Genomic DNA, 22,272 nt, shown 5'->3' with positions numbered 1-22,272 from the left:
GGACCTTTGCCTCGTTTCATTTGCTGAGGGAAACATATTATCTTCCCAGAACTCACTTTTTCAGATACCTACAGATTAGAGACTATGTTAGAAAGCATCTTCCGACATTTGGGAATGCTAAACCTTCCATATTTGACGGATGCATAAAAATATGCCCCACCTCAGACAAACTGATATCTTGGTCTATATGACGCTTTTCAATCTGTCAGCACACCTTCTACAGATGCCATTATGGCAAAATGGGAGGAAGAGCTAGGGACTTAAATTTCTGTGGCAGACTGGAAAGATAGTGGCTATACTCCAAGCTAACTCCAGACATCGTCTCATACAATTCAAGGTATTACACTATTCCAAAACGAAGCTGCATATGATATTTCCTGATTCATCCCCTATGTGTGATAAATGTCATGCTGTGCAGCGTACACTACTCCACCGCTTTGCCCTATGCTCTAACTTGTATGGTTATTAGTGTGGAATTTTTAGGATCTTCTCTGAAGTTCTGGAGACTTCAATTGACCCAGACCCGTTTCTGATCATCCTGGGTGTCAGGCCCTGATCTGTTTCATCTGTCTTTGTGATTGTTTCCACCTGTCTCCAGGTGTCACCTGTTTTCCCATGAGTCCCTTGGTACTTATTCCTGTGTTTCCTATTTGTCTGTTGCCAGTTCATCTTGTTTTGTAAAGTCAACCTGCTTTTTCCTTTTCTCTGTTTTTGCTAGTCCTCCTGGTTTTGACCCTTGCCTGCCTTGACTCTGAACCCGCCTGCCTGACCCTTCTGCCAGCCGCTCAGTATTTCCTGGACTCTGACCTTATGATCTTTTGCCTGTCCACAAACATATCTTGCCTGCCCCTTGGATTATAATAAATATCAGAGACTCGAACCATCTGCCTCCCATGTCTGCATCTGGGTCTCACCCTGTGCCCTTATACTGGGAGTGTCTGAAACCCGAAACAGATTAACCAACCCCCAAAAACAACTAATCTCTTACAGTCTCATTGTTGTTTTGGAAAAGGAAGGAAACTACAGTGCCTTGCGAAAGTATTCGGCCCCCTTGAATTTTGCGACCTTTTGCCACCTTTCAGGCTTCAAACATAAAGATATAAAACTGTATTTTTTTGTGAAGAATCAACAACAAGTAGGACACAATCATGAAGTGGAACGACATTTATTGGATATTTCAAACTTTTTTAACAAATCAAAAACTGAAAAATTGGGCGTGCAAAAGTATTCAGCCCCTTTACTTTCAGTGCAGCAAACTCTCTCCAGAAGTTCAGTGAGGATCTCTGAATGATCAAATGTTGACCTAAATGACTAATGATGATAAATACAATCCACCTGTGTGTAATCAAGTCTCCGTATAAATGCACCTGCACTGTGATAGTCTCAGAGGTCCGTTAAAAGCGCAGAGAGCATCATGAAGAACAAGGAACACACCAGGCAGGTCCGAGATACTGTTGTGAAGAAGTTTAAAGCCGGATTTGGATACAAAAAGATTTCCCAAGCTTTAAACATCCCAAGGAGCACTGTGCAAGCGATAATATTGAAATGGAAGGAGTATCAGACCACTGCAAATCTACCAAGACCTGGCCGTCCCTCTAAACTTTCAGCTCATACAAGGAGAAGACTGATCAGAGATGCAGCCAAGAGGCCCATGATCACTCTGGATGAACTGCAGAGATCTACAGCTGGGGTGGGAGACTCTGTCCATAGGACACCAATCAGTCGTATATTGCACAAATCTAGCCTTTATGGAAGAGTGGCAAGAAGAAAGCCATTTCTTAAAGATATCCATAAAAAGTGTTGTTTAAAGTTTGCCACAAGCCACCTGGGAGACACACCAAACATGTGGAAGAAGGTGCTCTGGTCAGATGAAACCAAAATTGAACTTTTTGGCAACAATGCAAAACGTTATGTTTGGCGTAAAAGCAACACAGCTCATCACCCTGAACACACCATCCCCACTGTCAAACATGGTGGTGGCAGCATCATGGTTTGGGCCTGCTTTTCTTCAGCAGGGACAGGGAAGATGGTTACAATTGATGGGAAGATGGATGGAGCCAAATACAGGACCATTCTGGAAGAAAACCTGATGGAGTCTGCAAAAGACCTGAGACTGGGACGGAGATTTGTCTTCCAACAAGACAATGATCCAAAACATAAAGCAAAATCTACAATGGAATGGTTCAAAAATAAACATATCCAGGTGTTAGAATGGCCAAGTCAAAGTCCAGACCTGAATCCAATCGAGAATCTGTGGAAAGAACTGAAAACTGCTGTTCACAAATGCTTTCCATCCAACCTCACTGAGCTCGAGCTGTTTTGCAAGGAGGAATGGGAAAAAATGTCAGTCTCTCGATGTGCAAAACTGATAGAGGCATACCCCAAGCAACTTACAGCTGTAATCGCAGCAAAAGGTGGCGCTACAAAGTATTAACTTAAGGGGGCTGAATAATTTTGCACGCCCAATTTTTCAGTTTTTGATTTGTTAAAAAAGTTTGAAATATCCAATAAATGTCGTTCCACTTCATGATTGTGTCCCACTTGTTGTTGATTCTTCACAAAAAAATACAGTTTTATATCTTTATGTTTGAAGCCTGAAATGTGGCAAAAGGTCGCAAAGTTCAAGGGGGCCGAATACTTTCGCAAGGCACTGTACCTTTACCAAACTATGGCTCAAGTGAATTAGTACACACTGTACACTTAGAAATAATTTGATTATTCTGAACAATAACTTATCAACATTTGATAAAATCCATCAAATATTGCTTCGACCATTCGGCGCTGTGAATTTGTACGTTTTAATCCACTCTCACTGTAGTATTTTAATCTACCCTTGGGCGGCAAGTGCTTGCCTCGGCACCCGAGCAGGGGGAGGAATGGGGGATAAGGGGGGTAACATCTGCCCCCTTTCTGTTTACCTGTCCTTGTTCTGTATGTCTTATTTTATATAATTTATTTTATTATTATTATTATTTTATATAATTTACTTAATTTACTCTTGTAGTTTCTGTCTGCTCTTTTATGTTTAGATAATAATTGCATACTTGTCTTTTCTACAAAATACCTACACACCATTCGTGTGTGTGTTCAATAAAACTTGTTTGAACAAGAAGAAAGCATTCGAGTGAGGGAAACAGCACCCCTCTGTCTCTCCAGGTGTAGGCCATCTATCTGATGCTGTCTGGTCCAAACGTGTATGACATTGTTGCCACCGGTAGCATTGAAGGCAAGGGAAGCCAGCGAGCATTTGGCCTCCCTTGAGAAAAAAAAATGTATACAAATTTGCCAATCAACATTGGTGCTAAACTGGCCGAGTTCAACTGAATGATCCTAGCGCACCAAATAAAAGTGTCAAGGGAAGCCAGCTTGGATTTAGATGTCCCTCCTATCAAATCGCATTGAGAGCACATTTCATTGACAGAAACTTGAATTGTTGCATCTCGTTGTGTTGTCCTACGGTAGCTAGCTAGCTAAAATGGTCACTTTCCTAAATTATCCATGGATGGAGATAAGGGTTTGGACTTGTGATTTTACTTCTTTCTCCGTACTGGCCAAGAATTGGCCAGATTGGTGATTTTGATCCAACCATGAATTAATACATTGTTGTGTCCCTGGCCTGAGAGGATGGAAGTTCAATAAGTACCTAATGTAGAAGAATAGTGTTAACTAGCTAACGTTGCCCATGAATGGGGCTTGTGTGATAAGTTTGTCTCTCCTCATTTGATAGTAAAGAAATGAACCACCACAACAGTCTACACAGTGTAGTGCCTTTTAGAATTGAAGAGCACCGAATCCCCAGCTACAGATACACGTTCTTGTTAGAGCATCTCGAAGACTAAATTCAATGTAGAATCAGTTTTGACAAGGTGACAAACAGATTATGTTTTACCATTGTAACATGCAGTGATAATAATTCTATTGTCCCTGTCAGGAGCCCAGGCTTTTGCCGTAGATGGTAGAGTTCTCGTCGCTGGACCACACAATCTTAAGCCCTACCAATATACATTGATTGGTAGGTTACACTATATTTAGATACTTCAAATACTTCCTGAGACACCTTTTTCTATTTGTCTTTGTACTTAATAAACGGTGAAACACTAAATGTGACAATGTTCTTTATTCAAATGTATATGCATGAAACGGACATTGTGGAAAAGATTCCTCACACTCAATCATAGTTAGTAGTAGAATAATAGATTGGCAAGAATTTGGCACTGTCAACTTTTTAAAGGTAACTGGGAACGAGGCTAATCAGTTAAACCACCTAAATATATTCCCATTAACTGAACATTTAATAGATGAAGCTCAAACTTGAATTTCCCAACTCCCTTTTCTGTAACCCTGCAGACTATCGTTCTCCATACCGTATATTCCAATAAATCCAACACTATGCATGCCCACCATGGCATTGGGCAATCTGCTGACATGAGGACTCATCTGGTTTAGAAATCAATCTATGGTCATCTTATTCTAGAGCACATTGTATATATTTTGCCCAGCGGTTTTTAGAGAAGATTGTATTGCAAGGTATTGGCTAATATGTATATGCAGCGGTGGGTTTTAAACCACCATTCTATATGACTGAACGTTTCTTTAAGGCAGCAGGTGGTTACTTGAAATTGGACATAATCGTCCCAACATTTCCCGAGGTAGGAATATCGCAAAATATGACCAATGGCTCATTCGAGAGAAGACATCCTCCTTGTAGTGTCTTAACACTTAGTACTTATTTATGTAATAAGAAAGACTCTGAATACAAGCAATTGAACTGGAGCTTCACATTTACTCAAACGAGTTAGTACCAGAATAACATTGAACAACACTGCGCATGACCAAGGGTGCTCCATCCTTAAAGGGGACATCAGTAAATTAACAGAACATAACACTCCCCGAGTTATGACATCGGCTAGTATTGAAATCTGACATGTATGATAGACGTTTTCGCGATCTAAAAGTCGTATTCCTATTAACTTCCAGTGCAGCGAGAGACTTAACACGGTGCCTACGTCATACCGGTCGGATTTCTGCCTGCCGCATCCTTTTCCATCAGATACACATGAAAACATGAAATGGCCCTTGGAATCGCTAGAACATCACCCAGAGGTGCACAAAAGCAATATAACATTCAAAATGGGTGAACCTTTCCTTTAAGATACTTTTTTTTAAGGCGGGGATTTGCAATAATTCTGTCTGTGGGAGTTAGTGACGACCGCTTGAAGATAATGATCATGAATAAAAGTTTTGATGTGTCATGTAAAGCAGTACCGTATTTCAAAGAACGGCGCGCAGACCCTTTTCCATTTAGCCACACCCTTTGACCAATGACGCTCCCAATAAACACCCTTTCTCTTCTGTAGAAACGGAAGTAAACAATGACAAGGAACAATTTTTACGTTAGCGTTTTATATTTAGACGTTTATTATTAACACCATGGAATTCAAAATATGACTAATTTAACTGCACAGCATCACATACATACTCCATGTAGTCTTTAATTCGCGTTGGAGACAGGACTTGGTTGATTGATGTTATCTAGGTAACGCTAGCTAGCGAACAATGGCTAACGTTAACTGTATGGTTTTTAACGCTCAAATAGCCTCCATCATGGAGGTGCTAGCAAATGCAGCCGTGGCAGAGATCTGTAAACTCGTTGACGACGACTATGCAGTATTTCGGTTGGAAATAACTCAAAGCCAGAAAGAAAACAGGGCATTGCGAAGGAAATTACAGCTACTGGAACTGAAGGTGGCACGGGAGCGCATCTGCGCCAGTCGTCCCAGTAGTGTCAAGATCCCTGACCGATACAGAGGAATGGCAAGAGGTACATTTCCGTTCCCTCTGCACATGTGTTCAGATGTGTTACCCAGCATTTTTGGATAGTATGCTATTACCCAGATTACTTAGCTATCTTGCACAAAGACGCATCATATTCTAACCAGATTGATTTACTGCATTTCCAATTATTTAATAATCGAAAACAATGTGATGCATGGAGCACCATCAGTCGATCTATAAATAGTATAACACGAAGTTATGAGAAGTGTTACCTTATATCCTTGCCAATTCTAGACAGTGTCAAAAAACTGTTACTAGTGTACAATATACCTTTGAGCATTGACAGTACCTAACCACATCTTTCCCCCAATCACTCTCAGGTGAAGGACATCTCACTGGAGGCCACAGGAGCTTTGTGAAGCTAGCGGGCCACAATACATGGAGAGATGACCAACCAATCACTGTTGATGAGGGGAGTGGAACCTCAACCCAGCACGTTATTGTGATAGAGGTTAGTGTAATAGTATTACATCAAAATTACAGTACATCAAATGTGGCCAGTTTATTTCAGAAAGACTCCAATCAGCTATTCACTTGCTTACATTATCTGCCACAGCGGACATTGTGAGACTTCCCTACAACATTGTTATCCAATTCATCTCATGTTCCAGTAATAACGTCCCCTTGTGTCAGTCTGCAGATGCAGAGGCTGCAGGTCCTGGGGTCAAGCAGGAGAGGACTGAAGGAGAGGACCCACGACACAGCACAGACATCCAGACTGGAGCAGCGGCTGGAGTGGCGCCCCCTGTAGCCACGGAAGAACTCTCAACTGCTTCCACGCTCCAGTCCAGGACCCGATGCAGCATTAGGGAGGCCAGTAGAACGCCCAACGCCATCCTCAAGTCCGAGACAGTCACAGAAACACAAAGGCTCTTACAGACAGGATCTGACCACAGATCAGACCCAGAGAGACTGGAGCTGGGGCCACTGGGCTGTCCTGCTCTCGACTCAGAATATTTACTAGACGGTAACCCAAGCCCGAGGACGGTTCATTCCCATCGGGACTCTGGTGATGTGTTAGAAACTGGTAATGATCCGTCATGTTCTTACACTACAGAGATGGACCCTGACAACATGCCCTTGGGTTTAGAGACACAGACTGATCTATCTAGAGGGGACTGGAACCGGTACAGTAGTAGTGTATACTCTGGAGGGTGCCAAGATAAGCAAGGGGAGGTTATAGTCGTAGATAAAGTGAAAGTGGAGGGCGACGCTCCTCCCACATGGAATGTAGACGAGACTCACTTAGGAGAAGGACACTCACAAGGCAGAGATTTTTTAGATTACAGGGAAAGCTTAGAGACAAATACAAATATCACGACCCACTCCCCTTTGCACGCACTCAGGGATCGTGAGCCAGTGTCCACGTCGATGGGTCCATCCGATTCACACGGCCGCATCCTTTTCCATCAGGTATTTAACTCAAACGACCAGGCTAGAGCCCAGCCTCAGGGAGGGGGAGCCACATCAGGCAGTAGTAAAGATAAACGGTTCCTCTGCATGTTCTGTAGCAAAGGCTTCAGCTGCCCCCAGAAGGTGGAGATCCACCAGAGGGTCCACACAGGGGTAAAACCCTTCAGCTGTACCCAGTGTCACATGCGCTTTGCCCAGGCTTGCAACCTGAAGAGGCACCAGAGGGTCCACACAGGGGTGAAACCCTTCAGCTGTACCCAGTGTCACATGCGCTTCTCCCACTCATCAAGCCTGAAGAGGCACCAGACGGTCCACACAGGGGAGAAATCCTACAGTTGCCCCCAGTGTGAGAAGAGGTTTTCCCACCAGCACCAGCTGAAGATGCACCTGAAGGTCCACATGGGAGAAAAGCAGTTTGTCTGTGCGCAAGAGGATCTCAGAGAGGAGCTTCCTCAGGATACACCAGCAGAAAAACCATTCCACTCTATAACATAGACCAGACATTAGTAACATAAGGCACGCCAAGCAATTTGATAAAATGGAGTAAATCAGTGAACTTGCATTTGTTTTGAAATTGCATTGGTTTTCCATAAATGGCTATTTATTCATTGTGTTTTGTTTGGAGAGCTCCTGTCAATGTTGAGTATGGACTCTCACCTGATTACACATAGAAGTAGGCCTAGGCTACCTGGCCTGCACACAAATGTATAAATGTGCCTATTTGGGGATGTCTGATAGTATTTCTGATTGTCTTAACTCACCACCACTAATGATCTGGGGTGCTTCTCATTGTAATTTTTTTCTTCTCCTCAAACAGCAAGTAACCTAAACAATGTCTGTTTTTACATCCATTGAGAATGACAGTAGTTCCTCAATAACCAGGTTTCCATCCAACTCTTTTTCTATAAGTAAAATACATGTCGGAACAAAATATTCACTACAGGCCTGATGGAAACAGCAAGTTTTTTCGGTCAACTTTCCAGATGTCGACAAATCAAAATACACTAAACAAGGTTGGATCTTTGTGTCGGTAAAATTAATAATGCGAGAAATGGCGGTGGAAATGCTTTTATCCGCAAATATTGATATAATATTCATCATATCGAAGTAAACTTGGAGGCACGCAATGATATGTTGTGTGGTCCTCCCACTACGACTCGGGAAAGCATGCAGTTTATTAGACTAGAGATTCAATAAGTTATGATGAACAGGGTGGGGAAAGTTCACGGTGATGAGCTTGATGCTCCTTTTCAATAAATATTGAGGGTCTTATTCTGGTGACATAATGATTGATGTTTGGCTGCCGTTTAACTAATAAAAATAATCTTGCTCTTTTGTCCATAATAATCTTATCACGTAGACTATATACCCTCACTGTATCTGCGTGGTGTTGGATAGAGCGCATGTGCCATCAGTAGAGTTGAAAATAAGATGGAAACCACTTTATCGGCACATGGGAATTTAACTGCAAAAGTCATTTTTATGTGCACTACCTCATCACATACAGCTTGTTATCTGCAACAAGAAAGGCTTACTGTGTGTACGTAAAACTGGACACACCCCTCTGATGGGAAAATGTGCATATGGTTTTTATGCAGATTTTTAGAATATTCACATTAAAATCTGTTGCCAATTGGATGGAAACCTAGCGAATGTATTTAAAATCTTTTCAGCTCTCTCCCTTTCGAAAACAACGGAGCCTAGGCGTGAAAGGGAAAAATGTAATGCTCTGATCCAGTGAAAATTGCAAATACCTGATTACTCCTTATCCCTTATCCCAGAGAAAAAGCTGGCTCTGTCCAGAACTCACTGGCGCAAGAAACTCTGAGGACCCAGAATAGTTGATACAATGCTGCAAGTTTGCAAGCTGGAGCTTCGGGCCGGACCCAGTTGATAGTTGATACAATGTTTCAAGTTCTTTGCAGACAGGCAGAGTAGAGAGTTAAATGCAATTGAAAGAACATGAACAAACTGCTATGCGTAGCCAATGTGATTTATATAATACTTATTTTTATCAGGATATTTTCTACCTGCAATGTTTTTATTTGTTGGCTTTATTTAGGCTATTTTTACCTAGTTGTCATTAATAGTTACTTGCATTGGTATACGTTCTTTAGCTGCCAATGGCTCAAGGTGTATCATACAATGTGTCCATTACACAGAGACAGGCGCTCTTGCATTAGATACATTTTAACTTAGATCTGTATCATTTTAATTTCAATAGAATTTAGCTTAACCACATGACAATGATTTTAATATGTTATTATCCATGAAAATGTTCATGTGAAAATCATAACTTGCACGTAGACCGGTAGCTCCAGGCATGCTGTTTGTCATGTGCCTTTTTCTCAGGAGTGGCTTCTGTCTGTTCACTCTCCCAAAAAAGCCCAGATTGGTTAAGTGCTGTAGAGATTGTTGTCCTTTTGTCAGGTTCTCCCATCTCAGCCAAGGACCTCGTTGACCAAGGTCCTTCTTGCCAGTTTGGTCGGACGGCCAGCTCTAGGCAGAGTCTGGATTGTTTTGTAATTTTTTTATTTCCCAATGATGGAAATCATGCTCTTGGAAACTTTCAACATTCTAGAAATGATTTTATACCCTTCCCCAGCTATATGCCTCATCACAATTCTAACTCGGAGCTCTACGGACAGTTCATTGGACTTCATGCTATAGTTTCTGCTCTGACATGCACTTCTTCTTCTTTGAAATTGGGTTGGTGGATTGCATCCAACTTTTAAAGGTGCATACTCCGCCACCTACTGTACTGGAGTATGAGGTCAGTCACGGCCTACCTACATTAAATTTTCTTCATTAGTCCTTTTCCTCTAAGAAAGTGAAAGCGCCATAGACACCACTCCCCTCCCCTTTCAATCCCCCACTACACAACCCAAACCCAAACCCCAACCCCGTCCAGCCTCTAACCCTTTCACACAATCTCTCGCTATCTACGTCATACCGTTCACAAAATATCAACACCGTTTCCTCCACTAAACACTCCACAACGTGACATTCAAACCTGTGTGCCCAAACTGTAGTCTACTCCACACAAATAACTCTGTCCTACATCGTGTACAACCCACCTCTTCCTTTACTGACTGATGCATGCAATACAATTGCCTCCACTTACTACTAGCATCCCACTTCCTTTGCCAAAGACAGAGCCCTTTTGCCCGGATCAAGGACTTGACTTCCCTGCGGCCCAGCAGGACCTGAATACCCCCTCTCTCCTCACTACCCTCTTAGCCACCACATCAGCCTTTTCATTACCCTCCACATCCACATGGATGGGAACCCAGTAAAAGCTTACCACCACTCCAATCCCAATAACAGCACCATCATCTCCACAAACAAGTCTCCCCTATCTGACCTGGACTAATCTATCCGACTACTCAACACTGCAGCCCAATCAGAGCAGATCACTACTGAGTGGTTTCAACTCCTTCACCCATCTCAAACCTATAATTATGGCCATCAACTCGGCCGCATACACTGACACATTCAGTTAACTGCTTACATACTCTAACATTGAAATTTGGGATATACAGTACAGTCGGAAAGTATTCAGACCCTTCATACCCCTTCACTTTTTCCACATTTTGTTACGTTACAGCCTTATTTTAAAATATGGAGAGACTCAAGGCTGTAATCGCTGCCTAAGGTGCTTCAACAAACTACAGAGTAAAGGGTCTGAATACTTATGTAAATGTGATGTTTCATTTGCAAAAATGTTTGCTTTGTCATTATGAGGTATTGTGTGTTGATTGATGAATAAAATAATTAATTTAATCAATTTTAGAATAAGGCTGTAATGTAACAAAATGTGAAAAAAAAGTGAAGGGGTCTGAATACTTTCCAAATGCACTGTACACCCCTGCCCCCACCTTACCGCTGACTGGATCCTTTTCCTTTGAACCATCTGTATATATCCTGAAAAACAAATAAAACCGATTATCCTGACATGCACTGTCAATTGTGGGACAATGATATAGACAGGTGTGTTTCTTTCTAAATCATGCCCAACAATTGAATTGGCCACATGTGGACTCCAATTTTAGTGATGTCTCAAGGATGATCAAAGGAAATTGGATGCACCTGAGCTAAATGTTTAGTGTCATAGCAAAAGGGTGTGAATACTTTTGTAAATGAGATATTTCTGTATTTAATTTACAATACATTTGTTAAAATATCTAGACATGTTTTCACTTTGTCTTTATGGGTTATTATGTGTCGAAAAAATGTAGATTTAATACATTTTGAATTCAGGCTGTAACACCACAAAATGTGGAATTAGTCAAGGGGTATGAATACTTTCTGAAGGCACTGTATATGATGGTCAGAAAATGTCATTACTTCCATTCAACTACTTAATTTTTCCCCTAGACACTTTTAATGAGGAAATGCAGTTTATCAATTTTATGCAGATTATTTTGTTAAGACGTGTGTGGTTTTCATATGGTGTATTTAAAACTTGTTTGTTTGTTCAAGACTTTATTTGAGACTCTCTTTAATACACATCACATCTGATCTCACCCTATTCTGCATACACACACACTAACAAGCACCTACTACCAACTTTATTTTTATTATTTTCTACATTGTAGAATGATATTGAAGGCATCAAAACTATGAAATAACACATATGGAATCCTGTAGTAACCAAAAAAGTGTTAAACAAATACATTTTAGATTCTTCAAAGTAGCCACTCTTTGTCTTGATGACATCTTTGCACACTCTTGGCATTCTCTCAAACAGCTTCATGAGGTAGCCACCTGGAATGCATTTCAAATAACAGGTGTGCCTTGTTAAAAGTTCATTTGTGGACTTTCTTTCCTTCTTAATGCGTTTGGTAAAAAACCAAGTCCATATTATGGCAAGAATAGCTCAAAAAAGCAAAGAGAAATGACAGTCCATCAATACTTTAAGACATGAAGGTCAGTCAAACAGGAACATTTCAAGAACTTTGAAAGTTTCTTTAAGTGCAGTCGCAAAAATCATCAAGCGCTATGATGAAACTGGCTCTCATGAGGAGCGCTAGAGGAAAAGAAGACGCAGTCACCTCTGCTGCAGAGGATAAGTTCATTACAGTTACCAGGTTCAGAAATTGCAGCCCAAATAAATGCTTCAGTGTTCAAGTAACAGACACATCTCAACATCAACTGTTCAGAGGAGACTGCATGAAATCAGGCCTTCATGGTGGAATTGCGGCTAAGAAACCACTACTAAAGGACACCAATAATAAGAAGAGACTTGCTTGGGCCAAGAAACACAAGCAATGGACTTCAGACCAGTGGAAATCTGTCTGATGAGTCCACATTTTAGATTTTTGGTTCCAACCACCATGTCTTTGTGAGACGCAGAGTAGGTGAACAGATGATCTCTGCCTGTGTGGTTCCCACCGTGAAGCATGGAGGAGGAGGTGTGATGGTGTGGGGGTGCTTTGCTGGTGACACTGTCTGTGATTAATTTAGAATTCAAGGCACACTTAACCAGCATGGCTACCACAGCATTCTGCAGCGATACTCCATCCAATTGGTTTTGCGCTTAGTGGGACTATCATTTGTTTTTCAACAGGACAATGACCCAACACACCTCCACACCGTGTAAGGGCTATTTGACCAAGACGGAGAGTGATGGAGTGCTGCATCAGATTACCTAGCCTCCACAATCACCCGACCTTTAACCAATAGAGATGGTTTGGGATGAGTTGTACCACAGAGTGAAGAAAAAGCAGCCAACAAGTGCTCAGCATGTGGGAACTCCTTCAAGACTGTTAGAAAAGCATTCCAGGTGAAGCTGGTTGAGAGAATGCCAAGAGTGTGCAAAGCATTTCAAGGCAAAGGGTGGCTACTTTGAAGAATCTCACATATAAAATATATTTTGATTTGTTTAACAATTGTTTGTTTACCACATTATTCCATAAGTGTTATTTCATAGTTTTGATGTCTTCACTATTATTCTACAATGTAGAACATAGTAAAAGTAAAGAAAAACCCTTGAATGAGTAGGTATGTCCAAACTTTTGACTGGTACTGTGTACATATACACAGTGCCTTCGGGAAGTATTCAGACCCTTTTTTCCATTTTTTGTTACTTTACAGCCTGATTCTAAAATGTACTCTTTTTTAAATTCCCTCATCAATTTACACACAATACCCTATAATGACAAAGCAAAAACATTTTAGAGATGTTATCAAATTTATTACAAATAAAAAACTTAAATATCACATTTACATATGTATTCAGAACCTTTGCTCTGAGAATAGAAATTGAGCGCAGGAGCACCCTGTTTCCATTTATCAGGATTGTGTCGAGGCACAGATCTGGGGAAGGGTACTACAAAATGTCTGCAGCATTGAAGGTCCCAAATAACACAATGGCCTCCATCATTCTTATATGGAAGAAATTTGTAAGCATCAAGACTCTTTCTAGAGCTGGCTGCCCGGCCAAACTGAGCAATCGGGGGAGAAGGGCTTTGGTCAGGGAGGTGGTAACTCTGAAAGAGCTCCAGAGTTTCTCTGTGGAGATGGGAGAACCTTCCAGAAGGACAACCATCTCAGTAGCACTCCACCAATCAGGCCTTTATGGTAGTGGCCAGACAGATGGTAGTGGCCTGCTTGGAGTTTGCCACAAGGCACCTAAAGGACTCACAGACCAAGAGAAACAAGATTCTTTGGTCTGATGAAACCAAGATTGAACTCTTTGGCCTAAAAGCCAAGCGTCACGTCTGGAGGAAACCTGGCACCATCCCTACAGTGATGCATGGTGGTGGTAGCACCATGCTGTGGGTATGTTTTTCAGCAGCAGGGACTGGGAGACTAGTCAGGATTGAGGGAATGATGAAAAGTACAGAGAGATCCTTGATGAAAATGTGCTCCAGAGCGCTCAGGACCTCAGACTGGGGTGAAGGTTCATCTTCCAACAGGACAACGACCCTAAGCACACAGCCAAGACAATGCAGGAGTGGCTTTGGGACAAGTTTCTGAATGTCCTTGAGGGGCCCAGCCAGAGCCCGGACTTGAACCCGATCGAACATCGCTGGAGAGACCTGAAAATAGCTGTACAGCAACGCTCCCCATCCAACCTGACAGACTTTGAGAGGATCTGAAGAGAAGAATGGGAGAAACTTCCCAAATACAGGTGTGCCACGTTTGTAGCGTCATACCCATGTAGACTCGAGGCTGTAATCGATGCCAAAGGTGCTTCAACAAAGTATTGAGTAAACATGATATTTCATTTTTTACATTTTTATACTCCCTAGTCCTTGCCGATGACAAGCATGACAAGTAGAAGTCGGACATTTACATACACCTTAGCCAAATACATTTAAACTCAGTTTTTCACAATTCCTGACATTTAATCCTAGTAAAAATTCCCTGTCTTAGGTCAGTTAGGATCACCACTTTATTTTAAGAATGTGAAATGTTAGAAATAATAGTAGAGAGAATTATTTATTTCAGCTTTTCTTTCTTCCATCACATTCCCAGTGGGTCAGAAGTTTACATATACCAAATACTAATTGAGTGTTATTGTCTTTAAATTGTTTAACTTGGGTCAAGCCTTCCACAAGCTTCCCACAACAAGTTGGGTGAATTTTGGCCAGTTCCTCCTGATAGAGCTGATGTAACTGAGTCAGGTTTGTAGGCCTCCTTGCTCACACACGCTTTTTCAGTTCTGCCCACAAATGTTCTATGGGATTGAGGTCAGGGCTTTGTGATGGCCACTCCAATACCTTGACTTTGTTGTCCTTAAGCCATTTTGCCACAACTTTGGAACTATGCTTGGGGTCATTGTCCATTTGGAAGACCCATTTGCGACCAAGCTTTAACTTCCTGACTGATGTCTTGAGATGTTGCTTCAATATATCCACATCATTTTCCTACCTTATGATGCCATCTATTTTGTGAAATGCACCAGTACCTCCTGCAGCAAAGCACCCCCACAACATGATGCTGCCATCCCCGTGCTTCACGGTTGGGATGGTGTTCTTCGGCTTGCAAGCATCCCCTTTTTCCTCCAAACATAACAATGGTCATTATGGCAAAACAGTTCTATTTTTGTTTCATCAGACCAGAGGACATTTCTCCAAAAAGTACGATGTTTGTCCCCAAGTGCAGTTGCTAGCTGTAGTCTGGCTTTTTTATGGTGGTTTTGGAGCAGTGGCTTCTTCCTTGCTGAGCGGCATTTCAGTTTATGTCGATATAGGACTCGTTTTACTGTGGATATAGATACTTTTGCACCTGTTTCCTCCAGCATCTTCACAATGTCCTTTGCTGTTGTTCAGGGATTGATTTGCACTTTTTGCACAAAAGTACGTTCATCTCTAGGAGACAGAACGCGTCTCCTTCCTGAGTGGTATGACGGCTGCGTGGTCCCATGGTGTTTATTATTGTGTACTATTGTTTATACAGATGAACGTGGTACCTTCAGGCATTTGGAAATTGCTACCAAGGATGAACCAGACGTGTGGAGGTCTATAATTGTTTTTCTGAGGTCTTGGCAGATTTTTTTTTATTTTTCCATGATGTCAAGCAAAGAGGCGCTGAGTTTGAAGGTAGGCCTTGAATACATACACAGGTACACCTCCAATTGACTCAAATGATGTCAATTAGCCTATCAGAAGCTTCTAAAGCCATGACATCATTTTCTGGAATTTTCCAGGCTGATAAAAGGCACAGTCAACTTAGTGTATGTAAACTTCTAGCCCCCTGGAATTGTTATACAGTGAATTATAAGTGAATCAAATAAAATGTATTTATATAGCACTTTGTACATCAGCTGATATCTCAAAGTGCTGTACAGAAACCCAGCCTAAAACCCCAAACAGCAAGCAATGCAGGTGTTGAAGCACGTTGGCTAGGAAAAACTCCCTAGAAAGGCCAAAACCTAGGAAGAAACCTAGAGAGGAACCAGGCTATGAGGGGTGGCCAGTCCTCTTCTGGCTGGGTCAGGTGGAGATTATAACAGAACATGGCCAAGATGTTCAAATGTTCATAAATGACCAGCATGGTCAAATAATAGGTCTGGGACAGGTAGGACATGCGGTGAACAGGTCAGGATTCCATAGCCCCAGGCAGAACAGATGAAACTGTAGCAGCAGCACGGCCAGGTGGACTAGGGACAGCAAGGAGTCATCATGCCAGGTAGTCCTGAGGCATGGTCCTAGGGCTCAGGTCCTCCGAGAGAGAGAAAGAAAGAGAGAAAGAGAGAATTAGAGAGAGCATACTTAAATTCACACAGGACACCGGATAAGACAGGATAAGTACTCCAGATATACTACACAAACTACTGCAGCATAAATACTGGAGGCTGAGACAGGCGGGGTCAGGAGACACTGTGGTCCCATTCAACGATACCCCCGGACAGGGCCAAACAGGAAGGATGTAACTCCACCCACTTTGCCAAAGCACAGCCCCCACACCACTAGAGGGATATCTTCAACCACCAACTTACCATCCTGAGACAAGGCCGAGTATAACCCACAAAGATCTCCGCCACAGCACAACCCAGACAGGAAGATCACATCAGTGACTCAACCCACTTAAGTGACGCACCCCTCCTAGGGATGGCATGAATGAGCACCAGTAAGCCAGTGACTCAGCCCCTGTAATAAGGTTAGAGGCAGAGAATCCCAGTGGAAAGAGGGGAACCGGCCAGGCAGAGAGAGCAAGGGCAGTTCGTTGCTCCAGAGCCTTTCCGTTCACTTTCACACTCCTGGGCCAGACTACACTCAATCACATGACCCACTGAAGAGATGAGTCTTCAGTAAAGACTTAAAGGTTGAGACCGAGTTTACGTCTCTCACATGGGTAGGCAGACCATTCCATAAAAATTGCGCTCTATAGAAGAAAGCACTGCCTCCAATTCTAGGGACAATTAGGAGGCCTGCGTCTTGTGACCGTAGCGTACGTGTAGGTATGTAAGGCAGGACCAAATCAGAGAGATAGGTAGGAGCAAGCCCATGTAATGCTTTGTAGGTTAGCAGTAAAACCTTGAAATCAGCCCTTGCCTTGACAGGAAGCCAGTGTAGGGAGGCTAGCACTGGAGTAATATAATCACATTTTTTGGTTCTCGTCAGGATTCTAGCAGCCGTATTTAGCAATAACTGACGTTTATTTAGTGCTTTATCCGGGTAACCGGAAAGTAGAGCATTGCAGTAGTCTAACCTAGAAGTAACAAAAGCATGGATTAATTTTTCTGCATCATTTTTGGACAGAAAGTTCCTGATTTTTGCAATGTTATGTAGATGGAAAAAAGCTGTCCTTGAAACAGTCTTGATATGTTCGTCAAAAGAGAGATCAGGGTCCAGAGTAACGCCGAGGTCCTTCACAGTTTTATTTGAGACGACTGTACAACCATCAAGATTTATTGTCAGATTCAACAGAAGATGTCTTTGTTTCTTGGGACCTAGAACAAGCATCTCTGTTTTGTCCGGGTTTAAAAGTAGAAAGTTTGCAGCCATCCACTTCCTTATGTCTGAAACACAGGCTTCTAGCGAGGGCAATTTTGGGGCTTCACCATGTTTCATTGAAATGTACAGCTGTGTGTCATCCGCATAGCAGTGAAGGTTAACATTATGTTTTCGAATGACATCCCCAAGAGGTAAAGTATATAGTGAAAATAATAGTGGTCCTAAAATGGAACCTTGAGGAACACCGAAATGTACAGTTGATTTGTCAGAGGACAAACCATTCACAGAGACAAACTGATATATTTTCCGACAGATAAGATCTAAACCAGGCCAGAACTTGTCCGTGTAGACCAATTTGGGTTTCCAATCACTCCAAAATGATTTATGGTGATTCGATGGTATCAAAAGCAGCACAAAGGTCTAGGAGCACGAGGACAGATGCAGAGCCTCGGTCTGATGCCATTAAAAGGTAATTTACCACCTTCACAAGTGCAGTCTCAGTGCTATGTTTGGGTCTAATACCAGACATGGAATGGTTCAAAAATAAACATATCCAGGTGTTAGAATGGCCAAGTCAAAGTCCAGATCTGAATCCAATCGAGAATCTGTGGAAAGAACTGAAAACTGCTGTTCACAAATGCTCTCCATCCAACCTCACTGAGCTCGAGCTGTTTTGCAAGGAGGAATGGGAAAAATGTCAGTCTCTCGATGTGCAAAACTGATAATTTTGCACGCCCAATTTTTCAGTTTTTGATTTGTTAAAAGAGTTTGAAATATCCAATAAATGTCGTTCCACTTCATGATTGTGTCCCACTTGTTGTTGATTCTTCACAAAAAAATACAGTTTTATATCTTTATGTTTGAAGCCTGAAATGTGGCAAAAGATCGCAAAGTTCAAGGGGGCCGAATACTTTCGCAAGGCACTGTACATTGTTTGTCTTCAGGAAGGCAGTGAGTTGCTGCGCAACAGCCTTTTCAAAAAACTTTGAGAGGAATGGAAGATTCGATATAGGCCGATAGTTTTTTATATTTTCTGGGTCAAGGTTTGGCTTTTTCAAGAGATGCTTTATTACTGCCACTTTTAGTGAGTTTGGTACACATCTGGTGGATAGAGAGCCGTTTATTATGTTCAACATAGGAGGGCCAAGCACAGGAAGCAGCTCTTTCAGTAGTTTAGTTGGAATAGGGTCCAGTCTGCAGCTTGAAGGTTTAGAGGCCATGATTATTTTCATCATTGTGTCAAGAGCTATAGTACTAAAACACTTGAGTGTCTCTCTTGATTCTAGGTCCTGGCAGAGTTGTGCAGACTCAGGACAACTGAGCTTTGAAGGAATACGCATATTTAAAGAGGAGTCCGTAATTTGCTTTCTAATAATCATGATCTTTTCCTCAAAGAAGTTCATTCATTTATTACTGCTGAAGTGAAAGCCATCCTCACTTGGGGAATGCTGCTTTTTAGTTAGCTTTGCGACAGTATAAAAAATAAATTTCCGATTGTTCCTATTTTCCTCAATTAATTTGGAAAAATAGGATGATTGAGCAGCAGTAAGGGCTCTTCGATACTGCACGGTACCGTCTTTCCAAGCTAGTCGGAAGACTTCCAGTTTGGTGTGGCGCCATTTCCGTTCCAATTTTCTGGAAGCTTGGAAGTAAAATAATCTGTCTGTAAACAATTGTTGGAAAAATTACTTGTGTCATGCACAAAGTAGATGTCCCAACCGACTTGCTAAAACTCTAGTTTGTTAACAAGAAATTTTTGGAGTGGTTGAAAAACGAGTTTTAATGACTCCAACCTAAGTGTATGTAAACTTACGACTTCAACTGTATCCATAACATGATGCAGCCACCACAATGCTTGAAAATATGAAGAATGGTACTCAGTCATGTGTTGGATTTGCCCCAAACATAATGTTTGTATTCAGGACATAAAATGTATTTATTTGCCACATTTTATTCTGTACAGTCTTCCTTCTTCTTGTCATTTAGGTTATTAATGTGGAGTAACTACAATGTTATTGATCCATCGTCAGTCTTCTATCACAGCCATTAAACTCCGTAACGCTATCTTTGTAGTGACTGGGTATATTGATAGACCATACGAAGTGTAAAAAATAACTCCACCATGCTCAAAGGGATATTTTGCCCATCTACCAGTAGGTTCCCCTTTTTTGCAAGGCATTGTATAACCTCCCTGGTCTTTGTGGTTGAATCTGTGTTTGAAATTCACTGCTCGACTGAGGGACCTTACAGATAAATGTATTTGTGGGGTACAGAGATGAGGTAGTCAGTCAAAAATCCTGTTTAACACTATTATTGCACACAGAGTGAGTCCATGTAACCGATTATGTGACTTGTTGGAGGTGTCCGCAAGAAAACAGACACAAACTCGGCTAGCAATGCTCCGTTCTGCTCCTATAGTTGTGATTCAGAGAGACTGATGGTGCCTCAGGTTAACCCTCCAACAGGTGCTGCCTTCAGCCTGCCTTCTATAGGATCGATCAACTTGAACATGGACCCTGTGACATCACAGACACTACCTGGCCTTCATCCTCATCACACTCTCCTAATGTTAAACCAGACCTCAGACAATGCCAGTGCCTCAACACTGAGTGGCTACATAAGCCTATTGACAAATGAAAGTAGTAGAGACAGAATGAGTATAGGTGGCAACGCCAAAGAGAAGCGCTTCCCGTGTTCGTTCTGTGGAAAAGCCTTCAGTTTTTCAGCTGGAGATCCACCAGAGAATGCACACGGGAAGAAATAGTTTGGCTGCCTCCTGTGCCGGGCCAGTTTCTCCAACTAGTTTAACCTAAAGAGATGCCAGAGGGTCCACACAGGGGAGAAACCCTTCAGCTGGCGGGGGAAGAGGTTCCCCCGCCAGCACCAGCTGAAGATGCACCTGAAGGTCCACACAGGAGAGAGTTTGTTTGCCTGTACGCACTGTGAGAAGAGGGTCTCAGAGAGGAGCTATCCCAGGATACACCAGCAGAAAATGCACACAACAGTTGTGTATAGTAATGCAGTTCTAGTTAGTTTGTAATTAATTCAGTTGGTTTTGGATGTAGTAGGGAACTGGATGAGGTGAACTGAGGAAAATAATGAGTATGATGAGGCAGAGTAGATGATATGGTGATAGTTGGTGTGATGATGTTGGTAAAAATGTTGATAATGAAAAGTGACAACCTTGTCCTGTTGTTTGATGCTTGTGTTTTATATAATATAATGAGGAGTCGATAGTGCCTTAATAAATGCTTGGGTGGGGGTCTTATAGTTGTCCTGTTTCACTGCATGTACAAGTAGGTAACCTGTAATAGTGTGAAATGTGTTTTGTGCATTTCCCAACTCCCCCTGAGCCTGGGGTCAAGGCCAGGGATCAGCCATTATTGACGGTGACACTGGAGCAATTAGGGTTCGGTGCTCAAGGGCACATCGAAATATATATATATATTTTACCTAACGACCTTTCGCTTAGTTGCCAAACACTCTTAACCGCTAGGCTACCTGCCTACCTCATGTTTACTTGACATGAAATAGTGAAAATGTGTGTAATGTAATGACAAACCTTTTCCAAAGTATTCTACAATTAATTTGATCAAAGCGAGGGTACAAGATTTACAGAAAATGTAAAGTGTTACCATAGTGAGAAAAGTTATTCTACTTGTCACGTATCGTGAAAAAGGTACTGTACTTCACGTTATGTGAGTGTATGACCATTTTGTTTTTGCAGAGTTTCTGATCTCAGTAGAACCAAAACATCATACTTAATTCTTGAATCAACAAATATATACTTTTTAAAATGTTTTATAATGACCTCCAATGGCTCCATATTGTTAGGTGCTTGTGTGAGAGATTAGATTGTGGTTAAGATTTTATAATATCATGTCATGTTTCTGTGTGTACAGCAAAGATTTTCTTATATAAACCTTTACAGTCTGCAGTCAATGAAGACCTGCTGATATCCAGTGTTGCTGGTGGGAGAGACTGGACCTCTGAAGCGGATGGTCACAAAACATGGCCCCGGATCAGAACCCTGGAACAGGAACCGTCGCTCTTCTTTCCCGAGTTGGAACCAGGACCCAACCACGAGGGACAGAGACTCCACCAACACACAGAACACACGCAGTGGACAGGTGGACTGAACAACCTCAGTCCTGGTGGTCATCAGAGAGACAGAGGCTCCAGTCTGCAGCCCAGACCCTTTCTCTTCACAGTCTCAGTGCAGGGATGAAGCAGGGCTTGGGGCTGATAGAGATAGACCCTCCTGTTCCTATGATACAAACACTACAGTATCCATGATGAACAGAGCAGGTCACCCTGGGGTTCAGCCTTCACAGAGAGTGGTGGGAGAACCCCCTGGTGGTAGTCTATCAGCAAGTCTGTCTTGTCCTTCAGGATCTCATCTAATGCCTGGTTAATAGAAGGGTTAATAGAAGGCAGGGGTCTGGACCAGAGTCTAGTCTTCCTCAGTTACCTCATGGTTACCCCACCAATACAGACAGGGTCAGCATGGGTGTTTACCACAAGTGGTACCTAGCCTATAACACAGCACATAATCCCAACAAAACCCAAACAATGGCAAGAGGTCAAGGAGGGAGCTCAAAGTTGAGTTTTATATCTG

The 22,272-nt window shown here is 42.2% G+C and overlaps 3 protein-coding genes across 5 annotated transcripts in view; 2 read left to right on the top strand and 1 right to left on the bottom strand.

The window, feature by feature from the left end:
• Nucleotides 1–22,272, bottom strand: part of LOC110534616 (oocyte zinc finger protein XlCOF7.1-like) — a 1,104,347-nt gene that overhangs the window by 547,730 nt on the left and 534,345 nt on the right. The gene's annotated exons all lie outside the window — the stretch shown is intronic.
• Nucleotides 1–22,272, top strand: part of LOC110534626 (zinc finger protein with KRAB and SCAN domains 8) — a 98,619-nt gene that overhangs the window by 34,260 nt on the left and 42,087 nt on the right. The gene's annotated exons all lie outside the window — the stretch shown is intronic.
• On the top strand, nucleotides 5,306–8,588 carry LOC110534714 (zinc finger and BTB domain-containing protein 18-like). The gene is made up of 3 exons (XM_036934506.1): nucleotides 5,306–5,821; nucleotides 6,156–6,286; nucleotides 6,469–8,588. Exons 1-3 carry the CDS (start codon nucleotides 5,557–5,559, stop codon nucleotides 7,741–7,743), a joined length of 1,671 nt encoding a protein of 556 aa, XP_036790401.1. The 5' UTR covers nucleotides 5,306–5,556; the 3' UTR covers nucleotides 7,744–8,588.

The sequence above is a fragment of the Oncorhynchus mykiss genome, chromosome 10 (assembly GCF_013265735.2).
Source record: "Oncorhynchus mykiss isolate Arlee chromosome 10, USDA_OmykA_1.1, whole genome shotgun sequence".
NCBI classification, from domain to species: Eukaryota; Metazoa; Chordata; class Actinopteri; order Salmoniformes; family Salmonidae; genus Oncorhynchus; species Oncorhynchus mykiss.
This window is presented reverse-complemented; position numbering and strand designations above follow the sequence as displayed.

What these genes read in the sequence shown, in the direction of transcription:
- LOC110534714 (XM_036934506.1), top strand. Translation starts at nt 5,557, where the DNA reads ATGGCTAACGTTAACTGTATGGTTTTTAACGCTCAAATAGCCTCCATC. An exon ending in ATACAGAGGAATGGCAAGAG is followed by an intron (nt 5,822 to 6,155) that starts GTACATTTCCGT and finishes AATCACTCTCAG; the next exon opens with GTGAAGGACATCTCACTGGA. An exon ending in AGCACGTTATTGTGATAGAG is followed by an intron (nt 6,287 to 6,468) that starts GTTAGTGTAATA and finishes CCCTTGTGTCAG; the next exon opens with TCTGCAGATGCAGAGGCTGC.